Below are 25,446 nucleotides of genomic sequence, written 5' to 3' on the forward strand. Positions count from 1 at the left end.
TTCTCAGTACTTATCCCACATGAGCCTCTTAATTATTCACAAATTTTATTAAATTTGCATTCTCCCTCTGAGTTATGTACACCAATTAAATTCCAAAAGCTCACCTCTCACTAGTTTCAGGTAAATTCAACCTTGGTATTCCTGATCAGGGTATCTTGTCACCTTTAGGGCAGTGGTTCTCAATCTGTGGGTCGCAACCCCTTCTGGGTGGACTGACCTTTTTGCCAAGGTCTCATATCAGACATCTCACCTATTAGATCTTTACGTTACAATTTGTAACAGTAGCAAAGTAAAAGTTATGAATTTCATGGTGGGGGATCACCAAACCATGAGGAACTGTATTAAAGGGTTGCAGCATTAGGAAGGTTGAGAGCCATGGCCTTCTTAGGATGTCATTACTAAGCTAGGCAGGATTACCTTTCAGTATGATGGACCAAGTTTTGCCTGGCCTGTGAAAGGTTTCCAAGAATATGGGACTTGCCAATGTCAAACCCAGGCCATTCTAGAGCAAATCAGAATGGCTGGCCATTATGCTGCTGATATCCAACTACCTAGGGGAACACATCAGCTGAGGGAAAGTTTGATGTAACTGGATATGGATGGGCATACTTTAGTTTGCTATAAGAAAAGATTATACATTGAGTATGATAGGGATTCTTCCTATCAGTTATAGAAGCCGCTCTTCCAAGACTAGAGAGTTAGTACTATTTGGTTCCTTTATGGCTCCTTCCAGGTGTCACCCCATTGACTGGCTATATCCACAGGTCATGAAGCATGCTTTAGCTCACTATATGACCCCGTTTTGGAGGCAGCACATATTCAAAGGCCACATCACAATCAAGTCATTATGGACACTAGTAAAAACAATGATGTGATACTTCTCCACATGGATCTAGCACTGTGTGGGCAGCCAGAAATGCTTAGAAAACTGGAAAGTTGGAGCGGATATAGCAACATCCTGGGCCTCAAAAGGTCCTTGATCCATTTAGTTAATTTATGCATATTTTAGATAGTCATAGATGAAAAGAAAATGCCCATCTTATCCTTTGGCACTGATCGGGAATGTCAATAAGGGTGCTGCACTTGAAAGTACTAATGGGACTTTTTATGTCTCACTTGAGGTCTACGTTATGGACTAGGACACGGATTGAAATAAAATGTACTGCTGTCAGGGCTTACAGCATTGATTTTATGAATGTTTAACACTACCGAGTCTGTAAAATAGAATTGAATAGCATATATTTTTTTTCTAAAATCATATTTAAAAAGAAGTGTCCACCCACTCATGAAAGCGGTGAGTCTCTGTGAGTCAGCTTAGTTGTGAAAGCAGATTACATGAAGCTGGGCACACTGCTTATCGGCACCTGCTGGTTCTCCATGTTAATTGAAAAAGAAAAATTAGTAAAATAGACATTGTCCTATAAGTCCTTACTCTTCTCTTATTTCACTTACAAATGTGCATTGCTGGTAAAAAAATTAATAGGTGACATTATAGATGTTTCTCAGAAAGCTAAAAGGATGCACAGCATAAGAACTATAAGCACACCACTAGGTCTATAATCACCTAGGGATTCATTTAGTGAGACATGTGGGTGTCTGTAACCCCATGCCTCCCGTAGTACTAGTAGCTACAATACCCATTTAGAATCATCTTTCGTGGCCACCAGCAGATGTGAGATACATGAGCAAGGGAATGTCATCAACCCATAAAAAGGAAACATGGGGTCTGTTACTTTTGACCCCATGTTGAACCTGGAACATATTACGCTAAGGAAAATAAAAAAAAAAGCAAAAGAGAAATACTACATGTTTCTACTGACACAAGGAATCTGAATTATTGAACTCAGAAAACAGAATGATAATCAGGGGAGGTTTGGTGGGTTAGAAGGTTGAGGGACAAACGGAGGTTGGGTGTTACCGTTGTAGAGAGTATTAATTTAGAGAAGAAACAGATATTCTAGACTGATGACCTAGCATAGTGACCACAGTTAAAATTGCCATGCATGCTTTGCCATTGCTTAATGAGTAATTTCAAATGTTCGCACTACATAAAACTATGTGAAGTTAGCTTGATATAATTGCAAATGACTATACAGAAGCTTATGGATGGTTACTGCTTTAATTAAGAATAATAAGTCTTAAAATGTGCATTGCTTTTACAAGGATTATTTCTCATTCCTACAAAGGATCGAAGAGATAAAAGAAGTGTGGGGAGAAGGAAAGATCTACGTACCTGCTACTGTAACTTTTGCTGTCCGACTAATAATTGAGCCAGAATCTCCTAAAGATGCCTCACATTGGTAAAGTCCTTCATCCGGCTTATGGTGTCTGGAATGAAGTATGTTTTGTATCAACAGAGATCCATTAGGAAGTTGCTGCTTTCTGTCATCCATGCCCAAGGCAAGGATAAGGCCATCTTTTTTCCACTTGATGACTGGAACTCCTCGGTCAGACTCTGCAGAACAGTTGAGCAGGACATTTCCTCCCCTCATGGTGACAGCATCAGAAGGCTCAGACACAAAATGAAGTGACGTGAAAGGTTTAATTTGGAAACCTGGAAGAAGAGAGCACAAAAGAACTGAATCCATGCAGTCTGAGAAGTTGCAAGCTCAATTTCTCCAATGTTTCCTCACAAGTCTTATTTTTTGAAAAAGCAGTTGTTTTCTTGTTGTTTTTTCCCCCTCTTACTATAGATAAACTTAAGTGCAGGAATTCTGTGTTAAACATAAGACAAATACTTATGTGAGCACCAATTAATGAAATAATTAGCCCAGAAAATATCAGTAGAAAAGATAATTCATAAGCTATAGATAAGAATGTCATGTCATTCATTACTTGAAAAGTTTAGACAGCCATAATTAGTACTTGCCACATAAAACCAGAAGATGTTAAGTCTGACCAATCAATAATGTGATCACTAAGATATGGTGGACCTGATTAATCTCATTATCTGCATTTTAGTAGAGTATTTATTAGTACTCTGATTGATAAATCCATGGCCTTGACAAGTTTTCAGGAGGTCATAGTGTTTGCTTGTTTTGCTCTGACAGTTGTGCACCTAAGTCATCAAGGCACTCTCAATTTTGACAGTCTCTGAGGCAAACAGCTCTACAATATCCCTTGAAGTTTTCTTTCTAACATTGGATCTTTGCTAAACTGTAACTGTAGGTTTTTGGTCACTATTTTATCCCACTTCCTCCTGAACCACTTTGAATAAAAAAAAGACATGTGATGAACAATTTCATGGAGGTGTGCCTTTATGCACTTGAAGCTACATTTAATTTCATAAAACATGCCCATAAATCAGGCTGTAGGTTTCATTTTTCTCATAATGACAATCACAGATTCTTTAGCATTTTTAATATATCTGGGAGGGCAATACTGCTGGTTATTTTGGGAAAACTTGCCAGCTTTCTGTGATTTAAAGGACAGACACCTTAATTAATGTAATCAGTATGATCATCATGTATTGACCTAAGTTGGCTCTCGAGGTCAGAATTATTCCTGATCTTCAAGGAAGATGGAGGTTCTGCAGCTGTTTTTCCCCAGTATTTCCAGCTCACCTCTCCCTGCCCCCAGTGTTTTTAAAGCTGGATCTCAAGTCTGGGGTATGCCCAGTGAAGTGTATCCCTTCTGCTCAGATGTTAACTCCATGCTACCAGGCCACTTACCCAAGGGAAACATCTAGAGCCTTGCTCAAACTCATATTTATTGCAAAATCATAGTAATGCTGAGTGATAAAGATAAAGGACCCTGATGTCTCCAATCTGATCCTGTCATGGCTTTCCCATACAGATCAACTTCTGTGTCCCCAGCTCAATTGTAAAGAAGCTGTCTGTTTCTCTAGTAGAAAGTTCCGCAGAATGAGAGTCTGAATCTACAACTTCTTGTCCTGTCTATATGCCTTAAATATGTGTGCTCCTAAATGTCACTGTATGTTCTCAGAACTCAAGTCCCTCACATGCAAAATGGACATACCCATGGTAATAGGTAGTCTTTCAGTTGAGCCCCTATTTTGGAAAGGATTGGTATAAGAATGAATGGAGGAAACCTATCAAGGGAACCTACTCAGTCTACTGAGATGCACGTAGATTCTAAGTCAATTGCTTCCGTCTCATTCATAAGAAAGATGCACTTTCTAGCAAATACCTGGCTGGAGGTGCACCAAGGGTGGGAAAGCATGCAAGAATTCTACTGAATGTCAAGATGTTCCATCAGAATAATATCCACAATTTCCATTTAAGTTGCATTAAAACAGAAGAAATTAATTTAGAATGGAAGACTAGGCAACTATATTAAAGGAAAAAAAAAAAAAAACATTGATTGCATTTTTGTTCTACCCGGGGCCTGTATTTTAAACACCACCTCATGCTGAGGACATTATTTATGTCACAGAGCACATAATACATTTAGCACAGCTGTTTATGACAGCATGTTAATGAGCATATTGTGCCCATTATCACAAATAAATAATCTCCTTACTCTGAAACAGGAGGTTATGACAGTTTTCAGTGCTGTGAATACATGGTTTAGGGAAGTTAAGTAAAGATTAATTTTTCTGTAATATAATTACCCTGGCTGCTTGTTGGTAATTTGAGCTTTTTTGTACTCCTTATAACAATTATCCTTTAAATATATGGCTTTGAAATTACAAGAGCACTTTGCTTTCTGGAGCTTGCCTTAACAGTTTAGAAAAGACAGACCCAAAGTGAGAAGAGTTATTTGAGAAATGACAAATGACTTTAATGCTAATGTTTCAGCATATGTGATGCTTGGGCTATCTCTGACCCTCTTGTAAAGTGCCTCACATGTCTGAGAAAGAATCCACTAATGTATCAATCACTGGTAATGTAGATTAGTAACTTCTCATTTTCTCTTAATGTGTTTGAAAAAAAGTGGGTTATGTGGTGGCTCCAACTAGAGAGATAGACAACAGGAAGGGAGAGAAGGTCAACAGAAACACTAAGAATGTTCAGAGAAACCATACGGAAACATAATATTTTGTAAACTAACTTTAAATAAATTATATGTGTGTATACATACATATGTCTGTATACTTGCATATTAACTGAGTTATGACGCATGGGTAGTAGTATCCTATTAAGAGTCATGAATTATCTACGGAAATCCCCAGTCCCAGGAATGAAAAACCTACCAGTTCTTATATTGTTGGTTGGAGGAAAGATAAGGGTTTTCAAAAACAGTATGAACCGTATAAGTTTCCCTTGTTAGCTGTGATGGTTTATAAGAGAAATGTCTCTCATAGGCTCTGGTATTTGAACACCTTGTCCATATCTGATGGTGTTGTCTGGGGAGCTTTAGGACCAATGGTCTTGCTAGAGACAATGTGTCACTGGGGCTGGGATCTGAGTTCCTACAGCCTCACCCTACTTCTTGTTTGCCCCTCTGCTTGCTGTTTGAAGTTTAATGGGACTTTCTCAGCTTTCTGTTCTTACTTTCCTGTCTGCCATTTGCAGCTATGGCTGCCTGCCACAATGGATCCTTATTCCTCTAGAACTGTAAGTCAAAATAAACACTTGTATAAGGACATTGCTAAGAGTCATGAAATTTTATCACTGGAGTAAAAAAAAAAAAAAAAAAAAAAAAAAGAAAGAAAAAGAAAAGAAAATAAAAATAAAAACCAATATAGTTCACTTCTTGAATGTAAGACTTTATTGTGGAAGACACCACAAACTTTGAATATAGAGTTTGGAGGCATTGACCTGGAACTGATGTAAAAGCCTCCTCCTCGTCCCCCCTGGGCACTGGCTCTCACAGTATCAGAAGGTACTGTGCAAGCTGCCAAGGGAGATGAACAGTCAGGAGACTTCCCAGGTGGAAAGCCTGAGAACCATAACAATGACTGGCCTAGCCAGGTTCCCCCAGATAGACTGTCACTAATGTCTTGATAACCAACAGCTCTCTATTTAAACCTAACGACTTCCCAATGGGAGGGAAATCATGCTTTATTCTTTAATATTAGCTCACTAACCACAGTGGTTGGAGAGGTCATAAATCTGAAAGGAGTCCCTACAATTATTTTCCTAAGCCTGCATGATTTCTAACCATATTCTAAAGAGATTCCATTATACCCAGTTTCAGCTTCATCAAAGATATTTCTATGTGCAATAGGTGTCGGCACGTACAAAGAGACACAACTGCCACGAAAGTGGAAGAGAGTGACTACGGGGTGCCCAGTCACAACTGGTACATCTACAACTCAACTCTTCCACCAAAGGCTCAGGGAAAAAAATCAATCACAGAACAGTGGGAAGGAAAGATGACAAGAGCCAGGAGCCTAGTATGTCTGCTGCTTGACCGTTTCTCCTCAGAATAATTGGGAAAATGTACCCAGCAAATATCAATCCTATGATTGGGTGAACACAGCTGGCAGAATGGCATCAGCTGACACACCAATGGAGGGAGGGGAAATTCCACATGATCTCACCCCTAGAAGTTTTCATCTATAAGAAGCCAGTAATTGCTGAGAACCAGATTCTGTGACTTTAATTATTTCAAACCTTATTTTTAATGAAGGTTCTTAAATCTTCCTTTAATCTCCCATGTAGCCCACCATCCACCAGAGGTATTGGAAGAGAAATGATACAGGGAGTGGGGGAAAGTGGATCTGTTTAGAAAGGTTCTTTGGAGGAATGCCCATCTGTGTTGTCTAGAAATCAGACGTTCAGTTCAGGGGTTCACAGGCAGTGAGTGGCAACTCCATCCACTCGCACACATTTCATTGATACACCAACAGTCTATTTGAGTAGAGTCAGATTAGCAATAGTAGTGACATGACCTAGCAGAAACAACCAGATCCCAGCTGTGGTACAAGTCAGCAGGAGGGATCAACAGGAACACCAGGAGACGTTCTCAACTGTGTCTCTCTCAGGGATGCCCAGATCTGCAAAAACTTGAGACTCACAGCTTTCCACAGCTACCTATACCAGCAAGCCAAATCGCTTCCTCCATCACTGTCCATTCAGTCCTGTTTATACCTTCCAAACATCATGTGACCCTACCTCAGCATGGCTCTTGAATCAGCACACGTCATGTCTCAGCACATGTATTAATCAGACTGAGTCCTTGGAAGCAGCATCAGAAACAAACTGCAGTACACCACCAGCCATTTAGTTTTGGTGCATTTCTCTCTATGGCGTCCTGACAAATGAAGCTCAACTATGCAGTGTAAGGCAGACCCAATACATGCTTGTTGTTAGCATGTGAAAGTACATGTTCATCATATGCTAACAACAAGCATCACATGTACATTCACATGCTTGCTTTAGCAGAATATCACTTCTCCTGTGTCTGCTTCAGAGAAACATTCCTTCATGAGTCTGCCTTAGTTCTTCACACCTGTGTCCACTTTAATGAAACGTTCTTTCATGTGTTTAGCCCAGCAAAGCACAAATCATCAAACTTTCCAGAGAACCCTGACACTTCCCCTTCAAGATTCTTTCAGAAACAAGTTACTGCATCGTTTGTCCGGTTCCAAGTGGACAGCTTTGGACACATGTGCATATGAGTACTAGAGGAATCAGTATGTTACATGGCTATGCGTACATTTGTATACATGTAACATAATAATTAAAGAAGATATCATGAACTTTGGAGGTGGAGAGACAATAGGAGTTAGGGAGGAGGGACAGGCCTGATGTAAACACAGGGCTCACACATGAATGTATTAAATAAATGTGGGTCTCTAGCTTCTGCCCTCTCCAAATGTTGACTTGAGTAAAAATTGAGTAAATCTTTAGCCAAAACGGAAGTGAAAGCAATATATTTATGTATATATATATATATATATATATATATATATATATATATATATAATCTCGCAACTGATGAATCTTCCATATGCTTCACCATTCAGCTTTTAAAGTGTTTCTGCCTAGGGGTTGTAGTGAGCAGATAAAAGTGTCTGTGTTTTCTTGCAGAAGAGGACCTATTCTTTAAAGATGATCCTAAGCAGAAACACTATCGCTTATTTTAGTTTTGTCAGATGTAAAAAAAAAAAAAAATCAGAAATAAAAGAGCTTTGAGAGTTATTCATAGTCCACTTGTCAGAATTTATATTCACAAAGAGAAACAACATATGAGCATGTCTTTGAGAGTACTCCCAGGAGGAATTAGCAGAGGTTGGTAAAGCCAGTTTGTATATAGTTGGGTATATCCCCTAGAAAAGGAAACCTGACTAACTAAAATGGGAAGGGGTGATCAGAAAATCAGACTTACAGTTACATCTCCAACCATCATTTTCTTGCTCAACAACATGCACCAAGCCAAGCCAAGCTTGTCACTATTGCTACCATGCCTCCCACTTCCCATGACATATTGTAAACTCCTCTGAATTGTAAGCCAAAATAAAGCATTCCTCCTTAAAATTGGGCGGGGGCAGGTATTTATTTGCAACAAGAAAAAAAATGGATAAAACTGACAAGTACTTTCAAGTTATACTGAGTATCTAGAGGTAGAAATTGTACTTAAACAATTTTTAGGAACTCTCCTAAATAATTCAGGTTTCAACCTGTTTTCGTAAGTTTATATCCCTTTGTGCATAATCTCCTTACCATGTCATATTCTTGCTCATATCAAATCCCATTATCACATAGGCAGGGTAACCTCAAATGGCTGTATGACATTTTATCTACAACATCAAACACTGTTGAGTGTGAAAAATAATTCCCGGCAGAATTAGAAATCTTGTTCTGAGTCCACAGTGTGAAAGCTTGCAGGTAAGGCCATGAAATGTAAAAGACAAATTGATGGAAAGCAGCACAGATGTGAAACAAAGTTTCTGAAAGTGCCCAAGATTAGAAAATGTCACACAAATCCCCACAGAACCGCTTTGCATAATTTCATCTATTTTAAATCACATATACTTTAAGATGCTCAGAAGTTTTGATGGTGCCCAAATCCTCAGAACTGAACCAGATAACCCTGGCACCACCACCCCTCCTTTAGACAAAGAAATCTATGTTAAAGGAAATTAAAATAATTTTGCGAGAGATATAACCTTCTTTGGGATCCCCAGACAGCACGGACGGATATGTGACACAGTAGCTCTGTTCTTTAGTTCTGACAAAACTGTAAAATAATATCAAGGCTATGAATTGAACTTGGGGATGAAATTCCATTACCAAAAAAATGAAGGAATCAATGAATCTAAAAATACGTGAATATCATGGGGGTCCGGTAGATAAAAATGCAAAGTTGGAAGAGGTTTCATACACGAAAAGTCAACACCACCTGGGAGTAAGCTAAAGCTAAAATTGTAGACAGTGCAAAGACCTGTCAATCATAATTATAAGGGGTGTGCCTAGCAACCTGTGTTTGGTAGTCCCTTCAGGAGACTCACAAGTAGCTGAAGCTTATGAACTCTGTTCACAAGCAGGTAAGTACCTGGACCACAATGTGGTTATGGTGTTTCTCAGACAACTCGTTCACAATTATATATGTGCATATATATATACATATATTAATTGGGCCAACTCTTCCAACAGACATTTTCTTGATACTTCATTTCAAACTTCTCTTTAAAAGACTGGAGAAAGATGAGGAAGGCACCAAGACATAGAGCAATGTTTACAGTATCAGAACTCTGCTAAGGATCCTCTGCCTCACTCCCCATCCCCAACGAAAACCTTTATTAAGTAGAAAAACAATTCCTGCTTTGAGCAAAACTTATATAAACAGCTATTAAATATGTCTTTTGAAAAGTTGTAGCAGTGACAATTCCCTCCTAAAAGGGTTTTTGGTTAATGAGATATTTTGTATATCCTTCACTCCTCTCCCCTCTTTTTAATTGATTTTAACTCAGCAGTGTATAATTGTGGTTTTCTAGAACATTGGAGTGTCAGACATGTAACTGGATGATGCATCTATTAGTCCAATCTAGTGTCAAGATGGCCAAACCACAACCATGCTTACGCTGTGTAGTCTGAAGAGGCACTCTCTGAACGCCATACTGATCTAAGACGCATATCAGATGGTTCAGACAGAAAACATGTGTATTCACCACAGGCCCAGCACAAGGGAAGTGAGTGAAGGTGAATCCAGATAAGGCATGGATATCTGCATAAATATTTTTATATAACCAAGTAGTTCATCTTATTTCCCAGAAAAAAAAAACTATTGGAATTTGGAATAGATTTATTTTCATAAAACACAGGCAACACCAAAATCAGTACTATACTACTGGCTTCTGAGCACCCTGGGTAGTGAGTCCTTGCTCTGTATTACAGCACCTTCAGCATTTTATTCTTCTTTGAGAAACTAGGCATAAATAGCAATCAGAGTGTTTGGTTGTCTGTTGGGAAGACTGTACTCATTCTAGCTCTTGAGAGATTTCAACAGCAGACAACATTAGTTTTGCTTACTAAGAAATAGAAATCAGAAATGAATTTGGTCTATGGTATTTATCCCTGGATGTAAATAATGCAAAGAAAAAATATTCCTGGAAGAAAAACAGGTGCATTTTATAAATAATCATTGAAATGCAGAGATGAACAAAAGTTTAAATAAAAGGTTTAAAGGAAGAAAATATATCTCCCATTAAATATACTAAAGTAAATAGTCTTTTATAACAATGAATATATCCTAAGCCCTTAGGAAAAACAAATATTGGTAGATATATTACATGAAAATATTATTTATTCATTAATCTAAAAACTCAAATTTATTTAGTACTTTTGTGTGTTGTGGTTTTACTATTTTTCTTTTCTCTTCTCTTCTTTTCTTCAATTTATTTGTGTGAAAGGCTCTTTTACCTGAATGTATGTCTGTGTACCATTTGCATGTCTAGTGCCTTTGGAGGTCAGAAGGTGTTAGATATCTTGGATTACAAATGATTATGAGCCCCCCCCCCTCACTGGCCATCTGATGGCAAGATTCCAGCAGCTCTACTGGAGTCACACACAGAAGCTATGCCAGGGATCTTGCTGTTTCATGGTTTGCACTATTCTGCATGGTCTGATTTGGCAAGATGGACTGAATATGTGCCATCAGTGTGGCTTTCAGTACATGAAAGACATAGGGTTTGTTAAGTTGGATTAAGGGAATCCGGAAGGATTTTTTAAAAGACCATTTACCTAGCAGACAAGACCATGCTAGTCTTTGTACATAAACAAGGAAGCCAACAAGCAGGCAAACAAACAAATAAAAATTCTTTAAGACCTTCAAAAATAAAAGAATAAATCAAACTGGTTGTGAACTATTGAGGGGTACGAGGAATCAAACCTGGGTTCTTTAGATTAGGAGTGTATGCTTTTAAAAATGAACCATCTCCCCTGTCCCAAAGTGTGTCCGCTTTAAAGATCAAGCTTTCCATGTAGTTCACAAGAGCTCTATATGCTCACCCAGGAATCTCAAGTTTAACTACACTTTGGTATACTCTATTTTATCTGGCCAGTCTGTCTTCTATAAGATTCTTATTTTAGCTCATAGTGAAAGTAAACAAGCAGCATATGTATTCATATAATCCAACATAGTGGTCCAAGAGCTGTACATAATGAACTTGTGGGATGCTATCATGAGAAATCAGGGAGTGATTTTTAGTGTCAGGCCATTCCCTGACATCATGCTACAAGACCAAATATCTCCCAGAGAGGTTGCTGAACCCGATTTGCTCTTCACATGGTGGACCCTATTTTTTTTTCTCCCTTTACAAGACAAGAACAAATTTCAGAAATAGAAACATAAGAGGTGCAGTTCAAAAGCAACAGCCTCAACAAAAATCTCTCCGTCAACCCACCAGAGGCTCCGTATCAGAAATTCAGGGCACACGGTACCTTCTGCAAGCAGAAGAAGTTTTGTGCAGATCTGAGGTTTCCATGGGGCAAAAAAGTGTGCCCGAGGCAAGTCTCGGAGTGTCCTCTGGCAAAATCCAATGGTGAGGAAATATGATAAGAGCCACATTGGAGTGGCGAGTAACTTTCTCAGCCCTTTTCTGCTTCAAGGGCTAAAATCTCTTAAGTCTCAGCTCGATTTGCGCTGTGTGGTACTTGAGAAATTATAATGGGTTTCTTCTTCTTTCATTTTAACAGGTAACACAGCCTGACATCTAGGCTATCATTTCCCAGACCCATGCAAAATTAACACTTAAAAGGGAAAGTTCATGTGTTGCTTAATCTGGCCTGTGTTTGAACCTTCCCCGCCCCCCAGTGCAGTGAAGTACAAGTTATCTTCCGCACTATTTTAATCCCTCACTAGTCCATCTTTGATGAAGAGGAATGACAGTTAATGTGTGAAGATCTGGTGACTGGGACACTGAAATTAGCTCTTTTCCTTCCCTGTTTGTTATTTGGCTGAGAATATAATGATAGCATTCTCCCCTTCCCCTTCTTCCTTCCAACCCTTTCCATGAAACTTCCCTGCTGTTCTTAGATCCATGGCCTCAAATTTTCAAAATCGTTGTTCCATATATATTTTCTCCAAAATATATAAATATAACCTTATCGGTCTGTATCAAGTTACTTTCATGCATATTATTTCAGGACTGACCACTTGGCACTGGCCTACAATTCTGGGGGCTTTTTTTTTTTTTTTTTCTGAGAAACATCCCCTTGTTGCAGAGAGCACTCATTATACACAGTCACAACTGATCACACTGCAGAAAACAACTAGGAATGCAGTTCTCAGCCCCAAACAATACACGTACAACGTAACTCCTGCTTCTAAGACACAGGATCATAGTGGAAGATTTCAAGGCCAGAGGAACAGGGCATTTACAGTGAAGTTCCTTTCCTAGAAACGTCAGAGAAGCTACAGTCATCAAATCTCATCAATGTGGCTGCCTAAATAAGACCTGAACACCAATTGGCAATACCAGTTGGCATGATAACAAGGAAAGGAGGAATCTCTTGTGGACTCCATCCTAGGCCTACACACAATGAAGGATCACTGAGAGCTGGAGAGAAGAGATCCCAAATTTTTAGCTTATATTTCTTAGAAGCTTTCAATAGGGATTGGTTTCTTTCCTAAAGTGGCATTTGACAATGTCTGGAGACAGTTTCGATCCTTTATATTTTTAAAAAGATATATTTGTTATTATATGTAATTACAATATAGCTGTCTTCAGACACACCAGAAGAGTGTGTCAGATCTCATTATGGATGGTTTTGAGCCACCATGTGGTTTCTGGGATTTGAACTCAGGACCTTCAGAAGAGCAGTCAGTGCTCAAGTCTAGGAACCCTGCATTACATCTTACAACATACCACACAGAGGCTCTCCAGAGTGAATTACCCAGCCCCCAAAACAAACAGCTCCAAGTTTAAAACAAACTTGTTGTCAAAAAGATCAAAACGGTTGTTTTGAGAAGCAAAGAGATTGGTAAAGTGAGATGTGAGATGCTAGGATTAGGTCCCATTGCAGTGGAAATAGTAAGAAACGGCCAAATATCGTACTCTTTGGGCAGGTAGAGTTCATGGAGTTTTAAGATTCAGTAACTAATCAAAGAAAAGAGCCTGTACTAACTCTAAGCAAATCATCAGAGAGAATTACACAATTTTTGTGAAAATAAAAGCAGTCAGTGTCAATTTAAAACGGAATCTTTCATCCCAGGTGGAGATGAAACTTGGGTTTGGACTGATCCCTTTTCCTAAACTTCCAAGTGTGCGCGGAAGCATAGGAATCATGTCACTCATCAATAAAACGGGGCACAGAGTCTAAAATGTTAGAATGTACACAGTTACATATCACGATTGTCTCAAAAATCCATTACCTACCATTTTTACTACTTGTAGAAAAACTACTCTCAAATTTAGGTAGAAATTTATTCTATGAAGAGATTTACTCCTCAGTAAATCTGTGATACTTTTTTTTTTCACAATCTGAAATAAGAACACAAAGGGATGTAGTTAACAGAAGTACCACGGGGCCCAGACCCCACCTCATGAGCCATAAAATAGAATCTGATCCAGACTGCAGAGGTCACGGTGCTGACAAAGCATGGCCTGGCTTATCACGATTCATGAGACATGAACTATTCATCCTATGGAAACTCCTATCACAAACAGGAAGGATTAAATCCTTAACCGTCTGACATATCCAGGGAAGACCTTAAACATTCTAGCAAAACTCGAGGCTGACACTGTGGCATGATGTCTGATGTAGGTATTCTAACTGATAAAATATTTGTATTATAACAAGTCCAATTTTCTCAAAAAAAAAAAACGGAGGCCAAAAGTTTTCATTAAAATACTGTCAGTCATTTTGTTTGATATTTACTATATCTTGCCTAGGCAGAAAAAAAATGATATTTTTCTGCAAAGACCATGGTGACTTCAAAGAAGAAAACCCCACGTTGATAATAACCTGGACAGAAGATTTGGCATTGCCAGTCAATGAGCCTTGCACCTCCCAGGAGATTGATTTGTTCAAAGATCCCATTCTCTCTCTCTCTCTCTCTCTCTCTCTCTCTCTCTCTCTCTCTCTCTCATACACTTTGGATACTTAAAGGGACAAAGAGACTTCTGAACTTTGCATGTGCATCATACATACATATGATCTGTGTGAATTTAAGTGATGAAGGTCTTATACATGTGGTCTTACATGAAAATAGAAAACATAAGCATGGAGAATCATACATTCTTCTACGTATAAGGGCTACCAGCTATTGACACATTGGCAAAACCCTTAGAAATCTTTCCAACTGCATAAATTATTGCAGTTAAAAGCAGACCAAAGGCCAAATCTGACTCATGTTGCACTATAGTCTGTTGACTGATCTTCTAGGAAGATGATGCTCTAAATAGTGAGGAGGGTCCAATCTTTGGGTTGCCATCATTCCTCATTCTCCTTTATATTCTACACTTTTAGGCAATCAACTTAACCTCTCTCAAGGTTTAACAAATGACATAGAATCTCTTGGCTATGGATAAAAGTGATGTTCTCCAAAATATTAGTTAATCAATTCATTTATTTCTAAGATCAAACACCTAGTTCTTCCTGGTATTCATTCAGGTTCTTCAAATCTTTCAGGAGTCACTAGTCTAGAATGGCTGACCCCACCTTCCATATCACCGTGGTCCAATTCCCTGCATCCTACAGTTCATTTGCAAATAGTACACACCAACCAGGAATTTCATGTATGATATATTCCAATTATTGATGATATATAATACATCTGGTATTTTAACAGCATCCTATGAAAGCCCTTAATGATGTTAAAAATTATCTTAATTGTCTTTGGGGTTTTTTTTTGGCTTACATGAAAGTATGTTAAAGATGATGGGAAATATTCTCTAATTTTCTTATTGTAAAAGGCATCATAGGAGCTCTCTCTGACATAGCTCAGTGAGCATTTCAAAAGATGGCTTGGTAACATGCAGTCCCAGAGAGGAAGAAGGTTGTATAGCAGGTGATGCCGCAGAGATGCCACTTAGTATCCCAAAGCTGTTTAATCTTGCTTCAATCATTTTAGATGAATTTATGTCCAGCTGCTTTTCATGACTGTGCCCTGTTTAATCTTTATGAATTTATCTCGCATCATCTCTAATAATAAGAAGAAAAATCTGTAAGCATCAAAGTAAAGTAATAATCTCCTGAGTGTCACCATTCAGGCCTAGTAAATGTCTAAACTGTATCAAAATAATAAACAGCAGGTCTCCTTGAAGGATAGAAAAGTGCTAATTCCATTTAGCGGGATCTGTACTTTCCTGAATCCTCAAAAGGAAATTCATACTCAGCTTTTCAGATGAAAAATAATCAAAAGCAGAAAATGTTGAGTTTATTTAGTGTGACACATGATATCTATTGCAACGTAAATGCTCCCATGATACTTGTGTCAAGGATGCTTAGCTTCTGTCACTCATGACCGTTGTCAAGTGTCCCTGCTTCACATCCAATTCACTCTCCTTACACAGCTCTCTTCTACCTCATGTTTTACTCCATATTACCTGTAGATCAGAAAATCTGTGGACTTAATATGCACCTCGAGAACACTAAAGGTACTGTTCTTTATTACATAGCACTTACATTCTGTGTATCAGTCTGGATTGGAATTTCAAACCACAAGATTTGTATAAATTTTGAACAACGTTAATTAAATCAGTTAGCATCTTTGTACCGTAATCAAATAAATGTAATTTTATCCATAATTTCCTTCTAATTCTTTTTCTCTCTGGCCAAGAAAAGTTATGAAAATTTTGCCCTTGCTTTTGCTTGAAAAGGTCAATGAATGCTACAGATATGAAAATAAGTGATAATAATCAAAACCAATTATAGGCAGGGAACTCTATTCTTTCCTATAGTGTGGACTGAAGGTGAAGATTGGATTACACACCATTCTGGCCCATGGTTCAGCAGAGGGATGTGTGGAAGTTTTGTGTAAAGTCCTACAGGCAATGGGCATTATCTTTCTCATCATGTTTTTCTGCATCTTCAATGCTGTATCCGAGATGAATCAGAGTTTACCCATTACCTATTGGATCTTACTGATCAGGAGGATAATTAACTTCATTTTGCATGAGGGTAAAAAGTTCAGATATTTTAACTGTTTTAATCACAGCCATCTATTTAAGAGATCCTCTAGTAATCACATCTAGCTTGCTCAATTTTAGTGGAGGATTTGTCTCAATATTTCTGGTAATCTAATTTTTAATTCCCCTTCCTTATGCTTCCCAAAGTGTAGATTCATAAAATATTCCAAGCCAAACAATTCAGAGATGAATTATACAGAAACACAGGATCTTGACTCAAATATTTAATAAAGACCTCCTCTTGGCTACTGTGGGTCTAGAAAATCCATCAAGTACATTTATAGCACTTAAATCTTTTGTCATATAAATTTGCAATCATATAAACAGCATACTTTGGAGCATCCTATGCTACTCAAATACTTTGGTATAAAATACATTTTTGAACTATAAATTTTGGAAAGCATTTATCTCAGAAAATTTACTCTAGTGTTCACATTCTGAGTGTCTACAGGGTGGCCCAGGGGAATGCACAGAATCTCTCACCTCACTCTTGGCCCAATCTGTAATTTTAAAGTCAGATTAGAGAACCAGAGTATCAAATATGGACTAACAAAGGGAAGGAAAATGAGAGGGAGGTACCCAGGATATCAGTCAATAAAATCCAATTATTAGCAAGACTATTCAACTCTGCTTTCTTCTCATGGCTATACCCATGGGTCTAAGTAAATCTAAGTCTATCCCACACGGCCGAATATGAGAAGAAGTAAGCTACCTAACAAACAAAATTGATCAATACTTTGATATAGCCTAGAAGATTTGTGTTCTTCAACATAGGTAGCCACACCCATTTCTCATCTCTCAAAATTAAAAAAAAAAAAATGGTACCTAAAAGTGCTGAAATTCATTTTCTGTTTTTATTTAGCTTCATACTAGATAGACAGAAAGCATCAGGCCATATCTTTTTTCAAGGAGAATTAAAATGTCTTACTAACTTTAATGTGTTCAATGACTCTTGAGGGTAGCAAGCAGAAAATGTGCACACTGAAGGGGTCCCTGTGTGTAAGTCTTCTATTTGCCTCGCAAGCTTCAGGCCTCATGTTGAGCAGAGTCCCTTTCTTAATTAGTCTCTACAGACTAAAGCCATTTTGGACACCCACAAAGATACAAGGCACAATCATTTCTAGGATACACTGAGTGTCATGGTTGGACACTGTTTTAAAAATAGCTTTTACTTGAAGCTGCTATTGTATACCTCCATATCAACCTCCTCCACAAACATCTTAGAATAAAATAAGCATTAACAACATGGAGGTAGGATTCAAGGAAAGGCTAAATATGACATTGTGCATTTTTCTTTTTGCTAATTTCAAGCTAATTAGCAGAATGAATGCTCTTGTAATTTATTATCCAAACCATGTTTGAGACTGAAATGGTGTTTTATATATATATATAGTTATTAGGACAAGTGTAAGCTGCGATTGTTCTAGATTCCCTACCTATGAATGTTAAACGAAGATACAAATTCAGAAGTCTGTTTTTCTAATAATGAAAAATAATATCAGGTGCTACAAAATTTCAATCTATATTTTCAACATTGAAGCATTTAACACTTCCAGGATTTTATATTTGGGTTAAATCACACTGGAGAAACAATGCCTCCCTCTTATTCCGCTAAGTGTTGGCTACCTATTACCAGAAGCCTATTATCTATAGGTAAGAAGCTTGTATTTACTGGAATATTTCACATAGGTAACTTGGAAGGGTGGTTGTTGATTGAACTGGAAGTGAACTAAAATCAAATGGGCCAAACTGACATAGGCCAAAAGGTAGGAGAGTATGGACCAGTAAGAATGTAATCCACCTGTTAATATGCAAAGTGTCTGGAAAATGACAGGTGAATTATGGGAGGAAGTTACATAGGTGCTGATAACTCTCTTGGCTTTGTCCAGGAGGAAGGATGGAAGAGCAAAGCTTGAACCTGTTTCATAAGGCACTTCTGCCCCATCTCACTCAGGGATCAATTTCTATGGCCAACCAGGCAACCATAGAGGGTTCTTGTCATTGAGAGAGGCAGATGGGTCTGAAAATCCTCTCCAGTCAGCATTAATATCAATAACTAAGATTTCTATCATAGCCTTTATGTAGAAAACAGGTTGGGTTGACATTTGCTTATATTCATTATGAACTCACATATGATAAATTTTTGTTGTTAGTTTAAAATGGATAAAACAAGTCACTATACACATTTTAATTACATTTTAAAACTTTTCCTTTCATCAGAAGAAGTGGACCAGTGTACAAGCATACCCCTTGTTTTATTTTGAATTTTGCAACATAATATTTATATTAGGCTAGTTTTAGAAAAAAGGCTGATGCCAAAAGTCAATAGTCTATAGTCATCCCAGTGAAGGAGATTGACTTCAAAATATCTTTGATTGAAGATCTATTTCTGACTTTTAATTTCATTTCTATATCAGAGGTCTACACACTTCATATCTACAATAAAATACCTATACCTAAAGCTTTAGTATGAAGAAGTGAGATTTATAATCCAAAGACCAGGATGCTTCCTGCTAGGTGGAATCTTCCATATATGATAGGGAAGCTGCACCCACGAAATCTGAACAATATGGTTCCCTGAACAAGACCCATGTGATCTTAACACCAATTGAGGCAAAAATCACAGATGGGGCAGATTTTTACAAGGCCTAACTCTAAACAAAACCTCCAGGCAGCAAATGGATGCTGAAGGACAAAGACTTTGTTTTATCCAGGGATGAACTTTCTAATATGATTTAATACAAGTGGTTATCCCTGAACATATGTACGTAACAACAACATTAAATGGAACTAATTAGGTTAAGTGTATGTATACATACACACATGTATATATGAAATTATTAAAATAAATGAGTTAAATAAAAATACATGGTAATCAGCTGAGCTTTTTGGACCCCCCCCCACTCAAATTTGAATTACAGGAGTAAAGCAATCATAGACAGTAAGAAGACAATTTGGCAGGACCACATATTATCATCTCTTGTAGACTCTGCTGTAACCACCAGAAATGAAATCAAATAAAATGAAAACTAAAACCAGTAGTCAAAAAAAAAAAAAAAAGTATTTAAAATAGCATCATCTAGTGGGCAAAGAGGAGCACTAACCCTTACTCACAAAAGGTGTGATGGTGTGATTAAGTTAACACAACTTGACTTAATGGGTAACCTCAATAGTTATGACAGTTTAATGGAGGGTTATGCTTGATTAAATTCAGCAACCAGTTATTGGTCTCTATGTGATATATTGGGAGCACAAAATGCTGTTAAAGACACTAATGTGTATTTGAAGCCATAAAAAGATGTAGGCACTAGTAATTCCTTTTCTAAGAATTTTTCTATAATAATAATAATAATAATAATAATAATAATAATAAATTAATAAATCAGTGAAGCAAAGCTTATGAAAACATACAAAAACCTCATTATAGTTTTGCATATCATAGAAAATGCAGGTATGTATAATGTTACCTATAATAAATAGGGAACTCACAAACTACACATATAAACACATACTATGTAATAATCAAAAGATCACTGTGAGGATCAGAAAGAACCATCTGATAATAAGAGAATTATCATTTTAGATTTTGCATAATTAAAATTCCCTTCATAACATGTCTAAAATAAAGTTATGTCATCAACATTGACCACATGCAACTGCTAAAATATGAAATATGATTATGGGTCTACTACACTATGTATATCTTTAAGACACACACACACACACACACGCAGTCTCTTGTTTCTTTATCTTTAAAGTTTTCACTCTAGAGAGGAGCAGTTCTGGATCAAAAGTTTTGTAGGTGGGTTGGTGCCCCCATCCCTCCACTGGGGATCCTATTTGACTATTGGAGGTGGTATCTTCACGTTCCATATCACTCACCACCACTGAGCAATTCAACTGTCTAAAAGAAATACAAGGACAAAATAAACAGAGACTGAAGCAATGGCAGAATAATGACCTGTCCAACTGGGGATCCATCCCCTGGGTGAACTGCAGTCCCTGGAACTATTATGGATGCTATGCTGTGCTTGCAGACAGGAACCTAACATGGCTATCCTCTGAGAGGCTCACCCAGCAGCTGACTGAGACAGATGCAGACACTCACAGCCAAGAATTGGAAGGAGGTTGGGGACCCCTATGGAAGAGTTGGGGCAAAGACTGAAGGAACTGGAGGAATGGAAACCCCATAGGAAAAACAACAGTGTCAAATAACCTGGACATCTGGGAAATCCCAGAGAATGAGCCACCAACCACGGTGGCTGATCCAAGGCTCCTGGTACATATGTAGCAGAGTGCTGCCTTGTCTGGCCTCAGTGGGAGAGAATGCACCTAACCCTGTAGATACTTGATGTCCCAGGGTGGGGAGATAAAGAGGGGTGGCACCCTCTCAGAGGCAAAGGGAGTGGGATGGGAAACTGGAAATGGGGTTTGGGATGTAAATAAATATATAATTAATTTTACAAGAATAATTACATATTACATATTTTTTAATTTTAAAAATTTCAAATTAATATAATTTTAAATATTTTTTATATAATTAATATTTTAAATTAATTATATAAAAATAAAACAATAAAATTGCAGGATTCCTTTTCTACTGAAATCACTCGGCTGAGGCTTCTGTCATTTGACTGAATGACCTTTTGTATCCACCAACTATGACAGGTAGCACCTGCGAAAGATACATAACTGAGCTTTTATTCTGCACATTTTTTTTTCTTTTTTCTTGAAGCCTATTACCCCATTCCTTAGAGGCCAGTTAGCAATGCAATAAATTAATTTGTACTTTGGAGTGAACTCTTTAATCCTTTTTGTTCTCTCACCTCCCAATCAAACACAGACCCTCACATTTGCATGTATTAACATAATGAAGCATTAATTACACAGCGTTTGGGATAGGACAAGCAAGGCGCTTCAATCAATCTCAATAACTTGCATCAGGAATGGAAGAATGCTGCCCAGCCTTATCAGGACCACATAATAGTCACAAATACAGGCTCTGTGCCTGGTGTGGGTGTGATTTATAACCAACATCCAAAAACAAAAGGCAGAAAATTACAAGGGGACAAATCAATAACAATTATCTTAATGACAGATGGACAAATTTTATTCTATTGTTTAAGCGGTATCATCAGCCTACTGGGTTGTTTGCAACAAGGGATAAAGATTAAGCTCTAGAAAGCCAATGGCATCTAAGAATGCTTAGTTCCTAGAGTGTGAGGTGATATTGTAGCATTTATTTTCCCTCAAGCAACTGGAAGTGGGCAGCACAGAAAGAAAAGGTGACTTCAGATGGCTCATGCACTGCATCCATGTGAGGACTGAGTCAAGGCTCTCTCCTTACTGGTCTTTCCCCAAATGTGTGTTCATAGGTGCATGAGAGGACTTGACTTCTGCTACTGTCAACATGCCCAGGAATACATTCCCAGGTTTACATTCAAAATCAGTTCTGATTCGTTGCTGCTGAGCTTTACCCACTGTTACTTCTGTGAGATGTGTATGCAAAGGCACTGTGATTCAAATCCAGTACTTATAAACATCTTTATGATTTCACATACTTTTTAAAAGAGTAGTAATTTTCAAATAACTATTGTAGAAAATGGTTATTAGATTTTACAGAAGCTCAATTTTTTGGGTGGATTTATTTTGTTAGAACCATGATAGACCAATGGGAAAACAACACAACAAGAAGTGAATGTTTTGCCTTTCTGCAACGCCATGTAAGTACTCCAGGGATTCTCAGTGGTGAATATACGACAACTTTGGCCAGATTACTGCTGTGAGGAGACAATGCATGCCGTACAGGAAATTTATTCCATTTGTTTATTTCAGGTAGCTTGCTCTCTAGACAATAAAATCCAGGTACCAGGAGTATGAATACTAATAAGACCTAAAATATCACTAACATCTCCCAGTGAAGGTCCAACTTATCGCCAACTAAGAACTATGATCCTATTCACTTTCATAAAAAAATCAAATGTGAATTTAAGGTTCACCTTAAAGAGATGGTTTGCTTTATTTAGATGTTTTGCCATTACATATGCTTTGAAATAAGCACATTCTACATAGATCTTAAGTCAATACTTTGAGACAACGATAAGAGAGTAGAAATCAACGATTCTCCTTCTGATGAGCCAGGTCTGACTGTGTCCCCTTGATCAAGTGTCTGTTTTTCTGGTTAGCAGTTCAACCTCTATGAAGAATGAGTTTGAATGAGGTGATTAAAGTCTCTTCCAGGTCTGGGATTCTAATGGTTCCATCATCAAAAGATGTAACCAGAACAACGCATATGATCCCAAGATAAATCAGATCAAGGTGGACCACGTCCCTTCATTCTACTCTTCTCACATTAAGATCAGTAAATACTTCCTTCACTCATTGATTCAACATCCAAAATGTTAACCTCACAAGAAGGTACAATTCCTGATTAAAATCTGAACATGTAACGGAGCCAAGGCAGGAGTAGTTCCCATTCTCAGGCATTAAGGAGACAGAGGCATCACTGGAGTGAGAATTAGTGTGGATTCCCTTATAAATGTGGGCATGAGCACAAAGCAGGCACATTAGCAAGCAACAACAATAAAGCAGACGACAAAATTAAGCCTTATCTACTTCCTATTGTGCTAAAGCTCTCTTCCCCCTTATTATAACGATTTTATTCAAGGTAGAGATTATGCTTAAAGGGAAAAAGCTAAATAAATTCAATTGTTAAAATCCAATTTTCCCCGAATCTGACCCTGTGGTGAGTTGGGTCTCAGAAGCACAAGCTTTCTGATTTGTGGTTCTCAGAGCCCATTAGTGTTCGGAATGGCTCCTCCAAAAGCATGCTATTCACATAGATCTCTGGGGATTCTAGAGACCAGTCTGCCCTTTTGACGGCTGTCAAATCCTCGTTTGCATGAAAGATGCAAAAAGTCAATGCAATCATCCTTCAGGACCCTGAGCACTGTCAGCTATTGGCCATCAGGACTCATCCATCCGTGGGCCTTCATTTGGGCCCTTTGTATAACTGATGCACTAGCTCTTGCATTCCTGCAATTGCTCAAGTGAGTGCAAAATGAAAAGACATGACAGAGACACAACGTTATCATTCTCTATATCCAGACTTTCCAATGACCTGCCTGCCAATATACAGCAGTGTGTTTCCATTTACAATGTATCCATCTTAACAGGGAATTGAGGGCATCATCTTTCAAATAGGTTGTACTTGTCTCTTTTCATTGCCTCTCATCATTCCTGGGAGATGCATCAGCACACAATGATACTACTCTTACATTTTCATGTGTATCAGTCTTTGGACAAGAAAGGCAAACACCTCACTTTAAGAGATGAAGGAAAGAAAAAAGCACTGCATAAAGAAATCTTTGCATGCTCAGGAAGGGCTGTATTGAGTACTACAGTCCCAATGCCTAGTAACAGTCTCTCACAAGATTAAGAACTTCAAAGATTAAGAACTGCATAGAATAATTTGTATCAGTAACAACTACTGAACAGGTTTTAGCTCCTAATTGTGCTTTCACAAAAGTTTCTATCTTATTCACTAAAAAAAAAAGAATAGATATGCATGGTGGTTGGGAGGAAGAAATGAAGGAGTAAAGGAGAAGATAATCATAGTTACAGAAGAATAGGAGAAAGGTACTTCAAATCTCAGAAACTAGGATTCAGAGATCACATCTTTATCCATATAAAAGCTACCTTGTTGGTGGCTATACATCAATACCCTAAAAATGAATCCCATCTACACTGAATCAAATACTGTCTAATAGCTGAGAAAATAGGAACCATTCAGTGTATAAATGATATTATTGCTATCAAATGGAAGCGTTGGAAAATAAATAGCTAAGGTATTACAAACACAAAATTAATCTTTCTTGAAAAAAATTGTAAGCCACGATAAGGCTGAAGGGCCACGGATTAAAAATGCATTGTTTTGGTTCTTTGAAACACAAATATATATTTTAACAGAACTCAAAATAACACCAATTCACAATGCATCCAATAATAACAGTGTGCTTTCAGCCATGTGACTCCAGCAAGCACTCTCAGTGGCATTCCCTTCCTTACCAGCAGTGTTTTGTTATGTTTCATGAAAAGTTGAATTTTCAGATCACATGTTCTTTCTACTTGGTGGACTTAGCAATTTCAATATAAAGAAATATAAAAGTAAATGAATAAAAGTATCTGTGTGTCCTAAACTTACAAACTCGGTAGTTTTAATGCTTAAAATAAATGTTTAATGTCCACCTGCCAGATTATGCTATACTACGAACGTGATCTTTATTTTTTTTTTTCTTCTCCATGATGGACAGAGTAAATAGCAAATAGATAACAGCTATCAAGTCTGCAGAATCCTGAAACTCTGTTATCCGTTACACGATCAGCCCCACGTTGAACTGGTTGTTTCATTTCTCAGTCTAGTTTTCTGACCCTCTAAGTGTTCTAACTTACTAGTTCAGAGCAGCCTCAGAAAAAATAAGAAATGTCCCTGTTGAATCTATTATAACATGCCATCAAGCCATACATATCTCCAAAAGAATACCATTATTCTCTAGATCAGGAAACGACGGCAAACTCAGAAAAAAAGTGTCCCTGCTCACAAAATTGAGAAAATGAAAACGAGTTGCTAATTTCTCTAGGCAGTGATTTCGGCTTCTCTTTCTTACTGTTTTCTGAGAACTGTGATATTATCACTGCAATGTGAGTATGATCTGCAGTGCCTACTTTTGGGGTGAATTGTTTTTATCAAACATTGTGAGTGATATGGGAAGCTAACCCTCTCTATGTGACCCAAAGCTGGAAAATAATTATAGATTTTCTAAACTAGAAGAATTTAAGCCTTAGAGCTTTCCCAGAATTGACAGGTTCTTCTTCAAAATTATGATTAACAGTGATAAGGTCAGTGATAACTTCTATTGTTATGTCATTCTTTAAATCTGCTATATACTATATGATCTTACACA

At 37.7% G+C, this 25,446-nt stretch overlaps 2 protein-coding genes across 2 annotated transcripts in view; one reads left to right on the forward strand and one right to left on the reverse strand.

Annotated features, from left to right (window-relative positions):
• Dcc (DCC netrin 1 receptor) overlaps positions 1-25,446 on the reverse strand; it is a 1,087,105-nt gene that overhangs the window by 695,876 nt on the left and 365,783 nt on the right. The window contains exon 2 of the mRNA XM_029546911.1: positions 2,234-2,554. Coding sequence (XP_029402771.1) covers positions 2,234-2,554 — 321 coding nt within the window. The remainder of the gene's footprint in view (positions 1-2,233; positions 2,555-25,446) is intronic.
• On the forward strand, positions 10,885-11,058 carry LOC110333419 (40S ribosomal protein S29-like). Its single transcript, XM_021215008.1, has one exon. It carries the CDS (start codon positions 10,885-10,887, stop codon positions 11,056-11,058), a length of 174 nt encoding a protein of 57 aa, XP_021070667.1.

Source organism: Mus pahari, chromosome 15 (assembly GCF_900095145.1).
Source record: "Mus pahari chromosome 15, PAHARI_EIJ_v1.1, whole genome shotgun sequence".
NCBI lineage: Eukaryota > Metazoa > Chordata > Mammalia > Rodentia > Muridae > Mus > Mus pahari.